General features: G+C 32.4%; 3 protein-coding genes across 5 annotated transcripts; 2 read left to right on the top strand and 1 right to left on the bottom strand.

Moving 5' to 3' along the window:
• Positions 1-3544: 3544 nt before the first annotated feature.
• On the bottom strand, positions 3545-7109 carry LOC110664755 (uncharacterized). Its single transcript, XM_021824596.2, has 7 exons — positions 6425-7109; positions 6237-6323; positions 5906-6118; positions 5175-5339; positions 5011-5064; positions 4776-4922; positions 3545-4182 (listed from the first exon to the last, which is right to left on the bottom strand). The coding sequence occupies exons 1-7, from the start codon at positions 6827-6829 to the stop codon at positions 3805-3807; spliced, it is 1449 nt and encodes a 482-aa protein (XP_021680288.2). The 5' UTR covers positions 6830-7109; the 3' UTR covers positions 3545-3804.
• Positions 7110-11942: 4833 nt separating this feature from the next.
• On the top strand, positions 11943-13737 carry LOC110664754 (plant UBX domain-containing protein 10). The gene is made up of 4 exons (XM_021824595.2): positions 11943-12723; positions 12810-13013; positions 13093-13299; positions 13381-13737. The coding sequence occupies exons 1-4, from the start codon at positions 12160-12162 to the stop codon at positions 13606-13608; spliced, it is 1203 nt and encodes a 400-aa protein (XP_021680287.2). The 5' UTR covers positions 11943-12159; the 3' UTR covers positions 13609-13737.
• Positions 13738-15295: 1558 nt separating this feature from the next.
• On the top strand, positions 15296-17783 carry LOC110664753 (uncharacterized). Of its 3 annotated transcripts, none has more exons than XM_058132542.1 (5): positions 15296-15711; positions 16031-16168; positions 16303-16449; positions 17073-17146; positions 17269-17701. In XM_058132542.1, the coding sequence occupies exons 2-5, from the start codon at positions 16121-16123 to the stop codon at positions 17378-17380; spliced, it is 381 nt and encodes a 126-aa protein (XP_057988525.1). In that variant the 5' UTR covers positions 15296-15711; positions 16031-16120; the 3' UTR covers positions 17381-17701. The 3 variants fall into 3 exon arrangements, with proteins under 3 accessions (XP_057988525.1, XP_057988526.1, XP_057988524.1); XM_058132543.1 differs by having other exon boundaries at positions 15297-15711; positions 17553-17701; XM_058132541.1 differs by having other exon boundaries at positions 15302-15711; positions 17073-17783.

Below are 17783 nucleotides of genomic sequence, written 5' to 3'. Positions count from 1 at the left end.
ATAGTGTCCGTTAAATCACAGTGGACTGATGGTAATTATGAATCATTTTGCTTTAAAGGGAATATAACAGAACCATTTTTAGGAAATAGTTCCAGTCAAATAAGCACAAATCCAATGAAATAAAATAACAAATTTAGAGTTCTGATAATCTAACTTATTAAGACTCTGCATATAATTCCATTGACCATCATAAGCTGGACTTCACAAAGATGATTGAAGGAAATATAGGTGCAAAGGAAATTACCATTTTGCTTTTAAGTTGGGGAGTGGATTCAGTGGATTGATCTTTCACCATACAGTGCACAATGAATCCCAGAAAAGCTGCCCCTTGTTACATGAGATTTTTAAACTGGTGACGAGATGCTGGGATTTTAATCTTTGACCTTCCAAACATGAGGGAGGCACATGATTTGTGGGCTAGTATCCTAGTAGTTGTTTCATTAGATTATACATACCCTATGCTGTGTACTGATTGGTTATTTTCCACCTGGCATGAACTTTGTTGATTTTTATATATTCCTAGCACGTTTATTCTTGGCTAACATGGTCCAACTCTACTGTCAACCTAAAGACATGGAAGCATCGCCCAGGAGTTCATCCAAAGTGACTTGGTATTTAATTTTTAATTTAGTATCTATACAGAAAATTGCACTGAAAATGAAATCCACAGAAGTTATCGGAAAACATGGCTTCTTCTTGGATTTGAAGGACACTTTAGATGATCACGAGTTTCTTAACCTGTGCATTGATGTAGGCAGAATTTATGGGATGATACATGAACAAACCGAATTGGAATAGAGATCCAAAACAAGCTTTGGTAGTTTGATATTTTGGGCTACCGCTCTTCCATTTTTACTCTTGAAGATTTTGTTAATTTGATAGACAATCTTGTAGCAAAACTTGGTAATGTCTGCTGCGACCTGCGAGGAAAAGAACTTGCTGTCTACATTGGACGGCTAATCGGCTAGCTACCCAATGAATTAGAGATCCACTTAAGATAGTGTTTTTCAAAATACATTATTAATAAAGGCCTGTTTGATTTAATTGTTGAATGTAGCTCATAACTGTTAAATGATAGTTATTACCGTTAATCGATGCCTGATAGCAGGTAACTAATGATAGTTGATTTATTATTGAAATAAACATAAAATTATGAATTTATTATATTATATTATTTATTTTATTATTAAATTAAATATATAATTATTAAATTAATATATTATATCATTTATTATATTATTGAAATAGATTTAAAATTATTAATTTATTATATTATATTATTTATTTTATTATTGAAATAAGAAAATAATTAAATTCTTTAAAAAATAATTAAGTAACTTTAAAAATATAGATAAAATAATAAAACAATTATTATTATTGATAAAGAAAAAAAATTATAATTAATTTTAAGTTTTTAGATATAAATAAATATTTTATTTTTTATGTTATTCTTGATAAAAAAATATTTTAACAAAATTTAAATGCGTTAATTAAGATGTTAAAATTATAAATAAAAAAGATAAAAGTATTAATAATATTAATTTTTAAGTTAAATAGAAAAAGATAATATGATCAAAATAAATAATAAAATCAAATCAACTATTAGCTAATTAGAAACAGCTCTAAAAATAGAGCTGATATAAACTGCAATTGATAAGTATCATATCAGTTACCCATCAGCTATCAGCTTTATTTTTTTTAAACTTACCGAACACTCTAATTCACCTGTTTAGATATTATCAGCTATCAACTCCATCTAAACAGGTGAATTAAACACTCTCTAATTAATATCATTAAAATAAAAAAATTAAATAATAATTTAATTGATATTATAATTCATTCATTAATAAAAAATTTATGAAAAAAACTAAATGATTTAGCCAAAAGAAAATATATAAATTAAATAATATATTTTTTAAAATATATAAAATTACATAATTAATTTTATTAAAATATAAAAATTAAATAATAATTTTTCTTGAAATAAACAGTGGTAGAAAAGAGAAATATGGACCTTCACCACTTGTAGGGCTGTCATATTTACAATTGGAAGCTTTTGAGTTTCTCATTTTAAATGTGGAAAAGCAGAAAGCTTTTCTTATTTTAAATGTGGAAAAGGAGAAAGTGAAAGGACTCGACATTTCCCATTACCGTATTTTAAATGATTATTTGTCTTGTAATGGAAGACAAATAATTATTTTGCATATTATACATCTCTTTTGCACCTTTTGCTTTACCTGAATTCATTTTTGGATACACAGAAAAGAAAAAGAAAAAATAATAATAAAAGAAAATAAATTGAAATTATATTTTTTTTTAAAAATGAAAAGAAAATAATCGAAAAAGGAAAAATAAAAATTATTTTACTCTTATTATTTTTTCTTCAATTTACAGAGAAAATAAAGTAATTAAAGGGAAAAATTATATTTCAATTAATGAAATATTTTCCTATTTGTTCATTTTAATTTTTTAAATAATTTATAAAATTAAGAGTAAAATAGTAATTTAAAAAAAATACTGCTTTATTTTCTAAATATGAGAAAATAAATTTTATTTTCCTTCTATTTTTTTTTCTTTCTACCCCATTACATATCCAAACATGGCTTAAAAGAGATGCTTCTTTTTTGCTTTTTATGTTTAAAGCATCTTTTTGATGCCTTTCCAGCTCAACTCAGGAGTCAGCACTGACTAATCAAACATTCTCTCCATCAAACTGTGCTCCAAAATTCTTCCCCAGTAAGCAAAACACCTTTGAGCACTTAATAAATTACATCAGAAAGTTGTGACAGAATAATTACTGTGACTCTAAATCTACCTTTTCTTTAACAGTAAATGGAGAAGGAAGGGTTTGCCAAGAGAGATAAGGTGCTTGTTAGGTTCATTGACTTTCTAGAGGCAGGACACCTGTTTTCAGGAGTGAGGGACCTTGGGGGTCTCTCTAGCTAACATATAATAAAGAAAATTATGACGTTGTATTATATATGTATATATATATTTTTAAGCAAGACTTGGATGAAATCCATGTTGGAAAAAGGACAAGTCTTGGTTGCAGAACATAGCTTGTTGCAGTTTAATTGGAGCTGGTTTGACTATTTTTAAATATCATTTCTTCTAAAATTTTTATGGTGGACACTGAGATAGAGTGTTGTATATTATTTTATTTTTCAGGAAACTTAGATGCAACTTGGGATAGTATACTATTGAAGAGAAGGTTCATTGGGTAAGTTTGCCAGATACAAGGTTAAAATAATGAAATTTATCTTCCTTGTCTCTTGATGCTTCCCACATGCAATGCCATATAAAAAGGGAATACTTCCAATAAAAAAATATATTTATCTTCAATTTGCATTGGGGATTTCTTCAAAGAAAAATATTTAAGTTGTTTTATGGGTTTTCTAATTGCAGAGTTAGTGGGTCAGCTTCTCTTACAAAGTAGTTGCTGATGTATTATGCTAAAAAAAGGTGCTAAGGGTGTTTTTGCCATTTGGGATTCTTTCTCTCTCTTCCCTAAACATTTTGAAAAGACTAAACATGAGAAAGAAAAAAGACAAAAGACACTCAATTCATTGTTATTAACAATCTGTATTTCCTAAATTTACATAATCTCAGAAGTGGGCTAAGAGAAGATTAACCTGTTGGGGGACCAAAAAGAAAAAGGAAAAAAAAGGGCATATTATATTCCAAAAAAAATCTAAAAATAGCCCAAACCATACCAAGGCCTAGAAAGAAAAACTAATAGCTCAAAAACTTAAAAAAGAAAATGCACAAAATCAATATTTTACTTTCTATGCTGTACCAATACCTTCATGGACACCTTACATTTCTCCCTGGACCTCCATAATAAAAATAAGTTCCCCAAACATTGTTTCTGCCTTGCCTTATATCATAACAATTTGGATGATCAGCCAAGACGTGAAGATTTGTTAAGGGCAGCAAATTATTGTCCCAATCAACAACTTGTAAATTCCTAAAATAGGATGCTTTTCCAAATCCTTCTTCTGCAAAATGACCACTGCCCATTTGGGTTGATGTATGGTACCCTGAGGATCTAGAATTCACTATTTCTCCTCCAAACTGTATCATACTTGCATGGCTTCTCAAATGACTGAACAAGAAAGCTGGCCAATATCCTACTAGAAGTCCTGAACCAAATTCTAGCCACCAGTTTCCATGCTTTGGGTCCTACATGAATATATTAACATGTTAGTACTATTAGGGGAAAAATTATTGATCTGATAACTTCAGGTCCTGTGTCCCATATTCTGCTTGATTACATATATAATGGCCAGAATGTAGATAAGAAAAGAAAGAAGAAGAAGGGAAAAGAAAAGAAAAAGAAAAAGAAAAAGAAAATGTTTGTTTACCCTTTAATCCCAGAGTCAGTTGGAGTCAAACAATTAAAGAACCTACTTTTATAAAGAATACATCTTGGAGAAATTGATAACATCAAGGAAACCTTTGACAAGAAAAATGAAGAGAATCTTGCATTTTAAATATGATAATTATGGAAAAGAACCAAGAAAAAGCCAAGATACGCGTTTTAGTCAATTTTATTAATTAGTAAGCACTGTTTTATTATAACTTAATCAACTTAGACTTGATAGTTACAGGACTGGATGGTGATGTTTCTTTCATTCAAACTTTTGATAGAAGGAAGCAAAATATGAAGTTTACCCAGGTAACTGCAATTAGTTAGGCAACGCATTGTATTGTTTTCTAAATTACTAGTTATTGAGAAAAAGAAAAAAAGAAAAAGAGAAAAAGTTAAACTTTACCTTCCAGACCATTAGGCCAATATCAAATTGTCTACCATTGTAAGAGGACCTTGGAGATATTGCAGCTCCAATGGCAATCTTGTTGTTGGTTTGGACAAACCCAGAACACAGTAAGTTATAGCATCCAGTAGCTCGGTATGCATCAATCTGCAAATCAAATATAAATCAGCACTACTTGCCATTTCTTTAGTCTTTAGCTGAAATGAAAGTACCAGAGCTACATAACAGGACTTACTGTCCAATAAGTGAAGAATCTTGGATAATTATCGCCATATAACTCAGGACTAACCTGTTAAGACACATGAATAAATTAAGTTCCTGGGCACTCTACAAAATCTCACTGATGGCTCATACTCATTTTTTTTAGTAAATAAATAGTGTTAGAAAAGATAATCTTGCCTGCCAACCAGCTTCAATTGTGTTTAGATCATTGCCAAAAGAACCAGAGATAACCCAAATTTGTGACAAGCTGAACTCATATTGATCCGTAACACGAGGAGCCCACACATTTATATTGGCCTTTGCTCCATAATATTGATCTCCATTAACAAATACAACTGCATGCTGTAGTATAAGAAATTATGTCAAATGCTTAGGCATCTCTATAAGCATATGCACATATGCAACATTTTTCAGACTCCAGCTTCTTTTTTTTTTCCATCTCTCTGTGTCTTTTTTTTTTCCATCTCTCTGTGTCTTTTTTTTTTCTTCCTGCAGTAAATAAATGTTTATGACATATCACATATGGCGGAGTACTCTTTAATTAAAACTGCCTTTAACAATTATGTCTGCCCATAGATTTTTTTTTCCATTTTCTGTTGTTTCTTTCTTGCTGACCAACTCTTACTGAACTGCTAAATTTGCCTTTCTAATGAAAAATAGCCTTTTTGGTTTAGGGTTCTAGGATTGACTAAATGAGTGAAACCATAACCATATGATAGATTTATATGTCTAAGTGATGGCCAACATCTCCTATTCAAAAAAAAAAAAAAGAAAAAGAAAAAGCCCAAGAAAAAATAGAAAGCAAGTTCTGAATTCTTAAATGATTAGTTCCATTGTTGAGTTACAGGCAGAGAAAACTTAGGTGCTACGGCTTAAGATATTTGCAATGTTTTGTTTCAAATACCAACCTCATGACCATTGCCTGTTGAGTCTCTTCTTACATGCCTTCTTAATTTTCTGCCAAACCTTCTTATATTACTTGCTCTTAGAACATCCTTTTCTGTGGTTCTCCTGATTGGAACACTTCCTTCTGGGCATGACTCACCTGAATCTGCCCACAGCTGATAGCTTTTTGTTATTGCCTCTGTGTTCTCATTGCCTTTTGGCCTCTCTGGTGGATCCTGTAATAATACATACACTTAAGGTGGTCCAAATCACAAATATTTCAAATAACAATTAGAAATGAAAAAGGAAAAAGATTCTTGAAAACAATTTCAGCAGAACCAAACAAAAGATTACCAATGGTTTTTGTCCTTTGAGCTCTGTATGGTCAAATGCTGGTTGAAGATGAGATAAAACACAATCTATTACATCACCATCAGGGCTCTGCAGCCAAAACAAGAAGAACCCAGATCACTAAAACCTATAACAACAGAACAAGGGAAATAAACCAATATTGAAAAGAAAGAAAAGGACTGTAGAAGCACCTGAATTGTCTTGACTGCAGGCTTGTTAATCTTCTTAAGATAAGCATGGACTCTTTTGAGTTTCCACATCTCTCCCCCTGGCCTGAAAGTTTGGTTTTCCGGGAACAGATCACCGGAATCTGACATGACTTGTAGAGACAAGACAGGACGAAAAGAAGTAGCAAAAACAACAAGGAAAGCCATAAAAAGTGGTATCATTGGGTGATAGCTATGAGTATGAGAAGCAAAAGCAGCCATTTCTGTGGAACGTTGCTGTTGTTTTTGTGTTGTTCGTTTTGCAGCAATGGTTTGTGTTTGTATACATTGCTGTTGTCTTGTTCTGTGAAGAATACAAAATAATTCATTCCTGAGTTTTGTCCACGGAAATGAATCTACCATCATGTCCATACAAAAAAGAAGCCCCATCCAAGGTAAAAAACCCCAGCTGCTTTGTTCACTAGCTCACCATTTCAAAATATGAATAACTCTCTCTCTCTCCTCTTCTTCTAAGAGAGATTCCGTTGTCTTGGTTTTGTGGTCTGACACACATGAAATTTCAGGCACGAGCATATTAAAATAGAGCTAGATGGGTAGAGTTGTACTTTTCAAAGTTTTAACCATTGCAAGTTTTGGTTTTTTTTTTTTATCTATATTTGCACATCTAATAGATAGAGATCAAACTTCAGCACTGGAGATGGTTGGATTTGACTATATGAGATGGATTTAAACTTTGCCAGTGACTCATCAACCATTTATTCTCTGGTTTGACTCTGAGGAGAGACAGAATAACAAATTCTTTTTGTTCAAATTTGCTTCTTCAAAATGCTTTAAATTCTTTCTCCATATCTGTTTTACCAGAGGATTTTAATTCTTAACTTGTTGTATTATAAAATAATTTTTAATAGTATTTTCTTAATTGTTAATAGATTACATTCTATTATTTTTGCAAGAATTATTGACTGTTTTGAAAAGTTAAAACTGCTTTAAAAGAATTTATTTTATTATTTTAATTTTTTATAAATAAACTTATTAAATTTAATTTTAATATAAGGTAATTAAAGAAATATGATACAATGGTGATGACACCACTACGAAATAGGAAAATTGTGGGCAATCGGGTGGGCCAAATATAATGATTATGTTAAATAACTCATCATGACTTAGCTTAACTTTGTTGATTTGTTTTGACTTAGCTTAACTTTATTGATGATAATCAAGGTCTCCTTATCATGATTTCCTGGTATACCATCAAATTTCAAGAAAAGCACTAAATCTTGTTCTTCTTGCATGTTCTCATTTCAACCCCTAAAAACCCTTGTTTGTTTATTAGGTGGTCAAGGCTAATAGCTATGTAGTCCTCCAAGGCCAATGCTTGTTTGTTTTAAAGGTCCCTACAGTAACACAGATACCACATCCATATGCATGAGGACTGGTCCCTCCCTCCATCTAACTCAGTACCAAAAATTTGTCCTCAGCCACCAACAACTCATCTCTAAGACCAATGTAGTTTTCTCAGAAATGAAATTAAATTAATTACCACCTATAAATACTCAACTAAAATCAATGCATTGGGACCTATCCACTTTAATCCCCTGCCCACTCTGCATGCTCTATGCCACTGAGTTAACCAGTCAGGCCAGAGCCAGGCATGTACTATTGAAAATGACTTCCATGCTTTGGGACTTCGAGACTGCAAATGAAAGAAGATTTCTGCTGGTTTGGTATAAAATTCTCCAAATCGGTGACCCAATAAGCAAATATTGCTGCTGCTGCTGTTACAATATAATCACGAAAACTAAAAGTTTACATTAATTTAATTTAACAATTTTTTAAAATTAAAAGATATATATTTTTAAGTACAAGAATTATTTCACATTTATGTTATAGTTACAAAGAGATTAAAAATAATACATGTGATTTTTTACATAAACAAATAAAATAAATATTAGGCATAGTGTCGGTGTCCATTGATTGAAAATTAGGGGTAAAGAAAGTTGAGTTTTCTTAATTTTTCTCTTGTCTTATTATCTTTCTTTTGGATGTCTTAAATAATAATTTGATAATTTTTTATATAAAAATTAAAATTAAATAAGGTATTTATTAAAAAAATCATTTTTTTGTATTTATAAACAAATTTCATTTTTTTAATTTTTTAAAATATAATCGTTAAATGATTGCTATAATGATAAAAACGACATTTATAAATTTATTTTTTTAAAAATTGAATAATCAAAGTGTGGCTAGGCAGTGGTAAAATAAGACAGAAGGGAGATACACTGTTGTCTATACGCCATATGGTATGCGTTATCAGAGGAGGACGTGCAGGGAGTGTTTAGTTCCACTATTAGCCCATTAGATATCAAAACTTGAATTAAAATATTTAATAAAATTTTAAAAATATAACTGATAGTTGATAGGCAATTGATATACTAACAGTTGGAATTTCTGTTAGTTCTAAAATAAGAGCAGTTCATGAACTCTTGTATAAATTTTTATTATTTGAAAAAAATTACCTTTATCAATTTTATTTCTAATTTTAATTTATTTTATAAAATAATTTTTTAGATCCCCTCTTATATGCAGCTTGCACTTTCCTGGGGCGATAATTGGTTTGGGAATATATTAGAAGATATATATAAAATAAATTAATAATTATATATTTATTTTAATAATTTAATAAATTATATAATATAACAAATTAATAATTGTATCTTTATTTTAATAAAATAAATATAACATAATAAATAAAAATTATATATTTATTTGAATATTAAAAGAAATAATATAATATAATAAATTAATAATTAATTATTTATTTTAATAATAAACTAAATTATATGATATATATTCTTATTAGTTATTTTACACATTAAAATTAGTAGCTAGATAAAGTTTTATCAAACACTTAACATCAATGATTAGCAATCATCTACGATTAACAATAATAGTTATTAATTATCAGTAATCAGCTGCATCTCATAGTTAAACTAAATAAACCTTTAATTTGGTTTAGAAATTAGGGAGGGAGCCAAAAAGCCTAGTCCTAAGATCTTATTTTGACTTAGGAATGGTTTGATTTTAATTTCAATTTTAATCGAACCAATTTCGGTGTAATTATGACTCAATTCTAACTATAGTCCGGTCTAATTAATATAGTGGGGTAGAGATGACCTATTGCCAATAGCATTAGTAAATTTGTCTGCATTAGAGGTGCATGATAATAATGATGATGATGATGTTTCTGAGTGTTTAATTATAATATCAAGCTAAGCTTTACCTAAAATTAGAGGGATAATCAGGAGATGCCTATGTAAAGGGAAAGGGTAAATTAAAGGTTAATATAGCAGTGAGTTATTCTATAGCATATTGGATTGTGCTTGAGCTTAAGTAGGTAGGCCCTTTAGCCTGGTAATCTTTATGGGGTTTTGGGGCATAATGCTTCCCACTTTTGAATACTTGCTATATATTCTTTATTTTTCTCTCTTCTTTTCAGAAATGCCCACTCACTCTCTCTCTCGAGCCATCACCCATCTCTGCAAAGAAATAAAAGAAAACTTCTGAAGAATAATGGTCCACGCTAAGAGTCTCTCTCATCATAAACAACTGGCAATGTGATTAAGGTATGCGAGTGCGAGCATTGTACTGTAGCTACTTTGTAAAGTTGGTCTGAGAGATTATTAGATTCCAACCCCACTATCCAATATCTATGCACAGGATTTTCCAAAAAGGATATAATAGTGTAGCTAATAGTCTTAAAATTTTTCTTGGATTTGTATGACATTAATTAGGGTTTAGGGATACCTGCCGTGTGTAATTGGGTTTTGTTTTGTAATAAGGCTGCCATGACCATGCTTCTTGAAAGAAGAAGTAATAATAAAATTAAGAAATGCCTCAAAAACTGCTACTGTTAATTGAAGTGCCATTGTAATTTTTTTTTCAATTATTTATTTTATATTTTTTAAAATTATTAATTTACTTTAATATATATTTTTTGCTGATATAAACATTGCAACAACAATCATTTTGATTGCAGAAGGAGGGTACATTGTACTAAAAGATGTTTTGCCCAATTGCCCTACAAGCATATTGAACAAAGAAAGGCCACCACATCTTGTGAGTGCCTCCTTTGACAGTAGACGATGCAGATGGGTCATCATCTGTTTGGGAAATGTGGAGACCTTGTGCTGTTATCTTGGGCGATATAAACCATGTCTGCTTTCTCTTGACTATCTTTTTATTTATAGCAGAAAAGTATATCAAAATATTATGGCTTTCTTTCTAAAAGCTAGACATTATAAAAGCTTTCAAGCTAGCTATAGAATGGTCATAATTAAATTGTTGTTATATATATCATCACATCCTCAACTAAACATCAAATGTTTTTGTATTGTTAACATCTCATGATATGTATACGTCATGGTTCATGGACCAGTTACCGCATTAACTTTATTTTTTTTTTAATTTAATTTATTTAAAAGCAAAATACTTATATTAAAAAAAAAAAATTATAATTTAATCTTTAAATTCAAACTCCTATCGGTATTTGTTTATACACTTTTACTTTATTTTTATAATGTAATGTGTGACGGTAAATATAAAAAATTTTATCATCAAAAATATAAAATTTGATGTCATAAGTTTATGACAGCAATATATAAATTACTGTATGTTATTGCTACAAAATTATTACGGTAGGTATTTTATAATAAAATTATAATTGCTGAAAAAATAATTATTTGCATTGTTAAAAAAATTTATTAATGGTTGGACAATAATGATGCTTAGAAGAATCAAGGGCTTCACGGTTTAATTGACTTTCTATTTAGCAAGTAGTGTGTCTTAGTAACGACAAAAAAGGCATGTTTTGACCATTATGTATGGGAAATCATTTCATTATATTTAATTATAATGTAAAAGAGTAGTGGCTAGGCTATCATCCAGACAGTAAGGATCAAGAGCAAAATTGCATTATAGAGATTAGAGACAACGCAAGTACGTAACCAGCTCCTGCACCGACAATCCACCAGACAAGCTACACTAAAATTGATCAAATATTAACTGAAAATGACATGACCAAGCAAATTAATCACTGCATGCACTAATCGATTTTCTAGACCTTTTGTAGGACAGATTGAACCTGTTTTTTTTTTCCAATGGGTAGAATGGGAGTCAAGTTCCTACAATTTACATGGTTTCACATCAGTTTAATTTGCTGGTTCTTTTATCATAAAATGACCATTATATTTAAGACAATTTAGTAAATAAACGTGCAGAAAAGTTGAATTTTGTTTGAATGATCCATCGTCCATTTGCTGAGGGTATCTGAAGGGAGTCTAGATATCAATAGAAGGAGAGTTTCTTAACTTTGGCGTGATAAAAAGCTAGAAGGGAAAGAATAAGAATTTGATCCTTTATGTATATAGTCTCTATCATCAATCTTTGAACTTTTGTTAACACGAGGAGTCAAAAATAACATGAACTAACGGTAGATTATAAACCAAGCAAGGTATCATCTTCGAGCTCTGTATAACCCAAAAAAAGAGAGGCATCTTCACATTCTTTCATCATGTTCTTTAAGCTACTTTAATTAAAGATTAATGAAAGAAGAAAGGAATTACGAATATGATTATCCCATTGAATTGCTGATAACAATATAATCTCTTTTCGTCTAGACTAAATGCCCCAAACATTTGTGAAGAGCTCAAGTTCCAACAAGGATCTCTAGCCAGCAAATTTGGAGCTTTAGATAAAGAGGAATGTCATCAACAACGAGGGAAAGTTCAAGAGCTGTAAGAGAGGCTTCTTGCAATGGGATTGTACGCCGGATGGTGAGTCTGCCTCGGAGTATTATCGGAGGATTTTCAAGAGTAATGGGTCATAGTATAGGTCGAATAGGAATAGGATCAGGAAGAAGAGATCATAATCTAGCATTAGACTTTCAACTGCAAACTCCACAAGAACCCCTAATTGTACCAGAAGAGTGGACCTTTCTAGACACTTTTGAGCAGCAATATGGCTCCACTCATCCTTTCTTCTATGCTTGCCATTTCATGGATGCTTTAAAGATAGCAGAGAATGAGCACAAGTTTGTGTTCTTGTATCTCCACTCGCCCCACCACCCTTTCACTCCCTCTTTCTGTAGGGAGACTCTATGTTCAGAATTAGTGGTACAGTTTCTTGATGCAAACTTTGTTTGCTGGGGAGCACTTGCAGATAAAGGAGAAGGTTTGCAGATGGCTGCAACCTTGCAACCTCCGAGCTTTCCGTGCTGCGCGGTAGTGGCTCCGGCTGCTGGTAATAACTTAGCAGTGCTGCAAATGGTACTGTTTATCCATCCCCGTCATATATTTTTCACTAGTATATATACAATTACCTTTGTTGAGTGGATTGAATTGATTATGTTTAGATGGAAGGGCCAATTTCCCCAGCAGAGTTGGTGGAGATTCTGCAGAGGACAGTAGAGGAACAAGGATCAGCCTTTGGCAATCCAAGAGCAAACCAAGAGGAGAAGATTAGAGCAAAGGCCAAGGAAGAAGAGAAGATAAGAGCAGATCGTCAACTTAGAGAAGAACAAGACGCAGCTTATCTTACAGCTCTGAAGATAGATAAGGTGTGTGTCACATGCCTTGTTTATTTATTGGGCTTCCAAATTGACAACCACCCACGAATATTTTTTTTTCCCTTTCCAGGAGAAGGAAAAATCCAAGAACTTGCCTCCAGAGCAAAAGACTCAGGGACCAATTCATACTTTCCCTTCAAATAAAGTAGATTATGAGAAGCCTCGGCGCAATCAAACACAGAAGCAATACTACGGTAAAGCCAAAGAAGCTCCCACTATTAGAGAAACTCAATTTAAAGAAACTGCTACTCGGTCTAAGGATCCTCAATTATCACAGGTATTGCTATAATTAATCATGGAAGCTTTCCATTTTAGTTAATAAACAAGCTTTATGATTCAAATGCTTGATTAATTTCAGATTTTGATACGGTTTCCGAACGGTGAAAGAAGAGAACAGAGTTTCTTCTGCTCAGATAAGGTCCAGTCAATCTACAAATACATTGATTCATTAGGCCTGCCTGGCATTGTCAACTATAGATTGATATCAAGCTTCCCCAGAAGAATCTATGGTGTCGATCAGATGGGAATGACACTTAAGGATGCTGGACTCCACCCTAAAGCAACCCTTTTCCTAGAGCTTCTGTAGTACAAGTTCTTGCACACCTGTATGGAAATGACAAAATAATTAAAACTTGTTTAGCAATAATTAGCATCCCATTTATGTCATATATCTTGCTTTTTAATCTAAAGGATTTGCGTTATCATCCGAAGGAAATATACAGTAGAGCCTAACCACTACATTATGACGCCTACATGTTAGTGCTAATGGTGATCACACACGTGAATGTAAAAAAGAAAAAGGTATATTTCAATGGGCGCATTGAATAATTTTAACCATTGACCTCCTTGTTGCCTTGTTTCCCTCGATCCAAAAGTTTGAGCACAATAAGACTTTTAACTTTAATCAACTCTTCTATCCACAATGAAATAAAATTCAATGGAATCATTGTTGTTGTCTGTAAGAAATCATGAATTGTGAAACTTTGGAAATACATATCCTATCTATATGCTTTACTCAAAGATGAAGCTTGCACATATATCACCTCGTTCATAATACCATTTTTTTCTGAATGGAATTATACCTTATCCAACTTAATGGATCTCCTTGCCAAGAAAGGCATACTGCTATAGTAAAAGTGCTAATTGACTTCTTCCAACTTCATTATTTTCTGCTTAAGGAGAAACAAGGCAACAGTGTTTTTTTTTTTTTTTTTCCAAGAAATGATTTCCTTTGTGGAAACTAAGAAGAAGAAGAAGAATGAAATCCTTCTTGAACCCGCTAGAAAAGTAAAAGCAAGAAAATTATTAGAAAGAGAAAGGAGTAGGCTAGTGGGTATAGTTAAAGTGCAAGATTTTTCTTTACTGCAATGAAAATGAGGAAGAATATATGGATATGATATTATTCCTATCCTCCTTTGAAACAAAATCTATATACATTAAAAAACCCTAGAACAAAAGGGAAGCGGAATAACAGCAATGAAAGATAATTATAAAGTTAAATAATAGTAATATTTTGTCTAGAAAGATAATAAGCTGTTTCAGAAGTAAATTCTAATGATAACTTTTGACTCGATTGCCTTTAGAAATTCATGCTTGGCTGCATATGACAAATTCCACTCCACTTATTTACCTTCTTATTATAAAATATAAGTTAAGAGAAATGTTATAATTCACCCATTTTCTTTGAACTCATCTCGTGTTCTATATACAATTAAGCCACTCCACCGTTGTACTATTACCATAAACAAAATCTGAAAGGGCCGTGCAGTGTCTCAAATCCGATAGAACCCTAAGAATTAAACACGTACAAGAGAATTAGCTAAAAAATAAAACCCATTAACATTAAGGGACAAAATCAAGAACCCTGCCATGATCAAACCTAATAAAGGACAAGAAGAAGCTAACAAGATTGGCTTTATATGGTATTGGCAGGCAACAATTTTTGGCTACCAATAAGCATGAGACATTTTGTGGGCCAGTAAAATAAAGAATGTTTTTAAATTCATATGTAAAAAAACAGTTTACATCCACTAATAGATGTTACCTGCTCTTCCCTTCTATTGCCTACATCGTATACAAGAAAGGACAGGACTCTGTTAAATCTGTTGGAAAAAGAATACATTTCTTCTTTCTCCCTCCATTTTGATTGTGGTGGTTGGAAAGATGGCGTTTTCCAAAATCATCTTCAAGATGATTGCTCGCTACAAGGGTCACACGACATGAAATGAAAGTAACGCGCTTGAGCTCTGTAACTTGGGCTGGGCTTCTGGGCCTCATGTTTTCCTAGATTTCTGTTGGAGGCTCATGATTGCTTATTGAGATTTGCAGTCCAATAACATGGCCCATACCACAAATCTGATAGGCTCCAAATATTAGCCATATAGTCCAACAACTCCGGCCCGATCTCATAATGGCGCTGTTTGCGTCTGCTGCACCAAGTAAAGCTGTTTTCTTTTACCAAAGAATTCCCGGGAAAACAAACAAGCACGAAAGAAGCACTACCATTCGCATTCTCAAGCTCGAATCGAATCCCCAAAACTCCCAAAGGTTGTGAATTGCTTGACAAGATGGCGGTTCGCACTTCCCACAGTCTAGGCCACCCATTACTCGCTCCCATCAATGTGACTAAAACTCCCTCTCGAAACTGCAATTTCTGTGTCCAGAATGAGGCCCTAGTCAGTCTCACGAGGTAAATAATTTTCATTCCCTTTCACGCTATACTCTTGCGTCACTCTTCTGGCTCTGTTTGGTTGCTGAGAAAAGCTACGAACAAGACCATAAAGTCTTGAACTTTTGTAGCACATAACTAAGATTTGAGATTTATTGCTTTCAATAACTTGACAAGAAATCTACCTTTTTCTATTAGTTGCTTTGGAATTCAAAAACCGATAAAAGCAAATAAAAGAAGCAATTCGAAATTGTTATTTGTCATATTTGCTTTCCTTTCAATTTTTCATGCACTTTACTATGGTGGATCCTTATAGCACCTGTCCCTCTCTACCTAGCAGCTAGTTTCAGAGACAAATTACAAGCTTGGAAAGGAGCATCATAGTCTCCCAGTAGGAAAAAAATGGAAGAGATGATGAAGACATGAACACATGATCCTCTGGTTTGTAAAGGACCGGAAGTTTTCTGTTGAAGACGTTGTATCCTCAATCAGCTCATTCTTGCGTTCACAACGCCATATTTTTAATACATATGTACAAGACTCATTTTGCTGCTTTTGAGTAATGTAGTTCATCCAAAAGTCAGCGTTTAGTTTTCATTCTACACTCACCAGAAATGGCGTCAAGAATTTGGCGTGTCCAAATTGACTGAAGAGTCGGTGAAGAGCGTAGCAGACACTGGAAAAGCCTATGCGCATGACTTTCTTGATATCTTTGATAGACCAGTGCTCGTAGTGGTGCCATCCAAGGACTTCCCTGGTGTAAGTTCTGTGGTTGAATTTGCCTGTTTTCTCATTTTACAAATCTCTTTGCTTTGTAGGAAACTGTTATTTCATTTGATCAACTGTCACATAAATGTACAACGTATTTATTTTTCTTTTCAGTCACAAAAGAAAGAAGAAATGCGTATTTTGTGTATATGTTTAGCCATTTTTAGGTCTGCATTGCCATTGAAAACATAATCCACAATATTGACCTTGTAAATGGGAAGTTAAGCTTGGAAAGATATTGGGGAAGGCCTCACCTGCTTTTCTAAATCATCAATCTAATCAACTCAAGAAAGCCTCCTCACTAGTTGGGGTTCACTATTGAAACTAAAATATATCTTAGTTAAGATATTTTTATTATAGATGTTGGAATAATTTCTGGTAAGGTGTTTTTTCATATTCCTAGATCTCCCCTCTTATACATATTGTTATTCTCTTACAATGTGGTGCCCAGCTTCTAGTAACATTTTTTATTGATGACTGCATTATTTGGTTTAGATCCCAACAACCTTGTTTTCTATAAATTTCATAACTCAAACTACGATTCATTTGAATATGGCGTCAATCATTGCTTATGGTGTGGATTCTAATAATAAGCATATAATGGGTGATATCAGGTGCATGATCCTATTGAGAATGAGAAGTTGTGTGTCTTTCTAGTTGAAAAGGCATTGGCGAAGCTCAATTCAGGGTATTTGTTCCCTCTACTTATCTGTCATATACTCAATTCAGTTGTCATTTTTTTATCAAGTATGCCTTTAATGCTTCACAGTTCAAATTTCTTTTTGTACGCTAATGCTCCAACCTCTGCAGGCATATTTTCTGTTTATCATCCTTCATCACAGATGACACTGCTTTAACCAATGTCATGTTAGCCCAATCTGTTTATTGGCACGTAGTGCTGACTATCATCACATCATCCTAATTCCATTTCCCTCCTCGTCTCATGACTTCTATCTGAATATTTGATTGACTAGTAAAACTATGAACTGAAACCCATTTGAAATGAATCATTCTACTGCTCTTTGATACTATATTCTGCTTTTCTGCACTTCTGCATATTTTTGTTTATTTCAACTAATCATTTGTTTCTGAAGGTGAGATTTTGCGCAGCGGAAACTGCAAGGAAGGAATATTTTGCAGAAGAAACTTTGACAGCAAACTTCAGAGATTAAGGGCATTCTCAGTTTCCATCTGTTTGGCTTGATTCTGGAGTTATAATACTGATGTTCAATGATGATTGAACTTGTTAGAGAAAGAATAAATTTATATTATTAATTTTTTTTTATTATTATATATTATATTATTTTTTTTTACACAAAAAAAAA

Source organism: Hevea brasiliensis, chromosome 13 (assembly GCF_030052815.1).
Source record: "Hevea brasiliensis isolate MT/VB/25A 57/8 chromosome 13, ASM3005281v1, whole genome shotgun sequence".
Lineage (NCBI taxonomy): Eukaryota > Viridiplantae > Streptophyta > Magnoliopsida > Malpighiales > Euphorbiaceae > Hevea > Hevea brasiliensis.
Note: the sequence above shows the minus strand (reverse complement) of the source record. Positions and strands in the feature narration are given on the sequence as shown.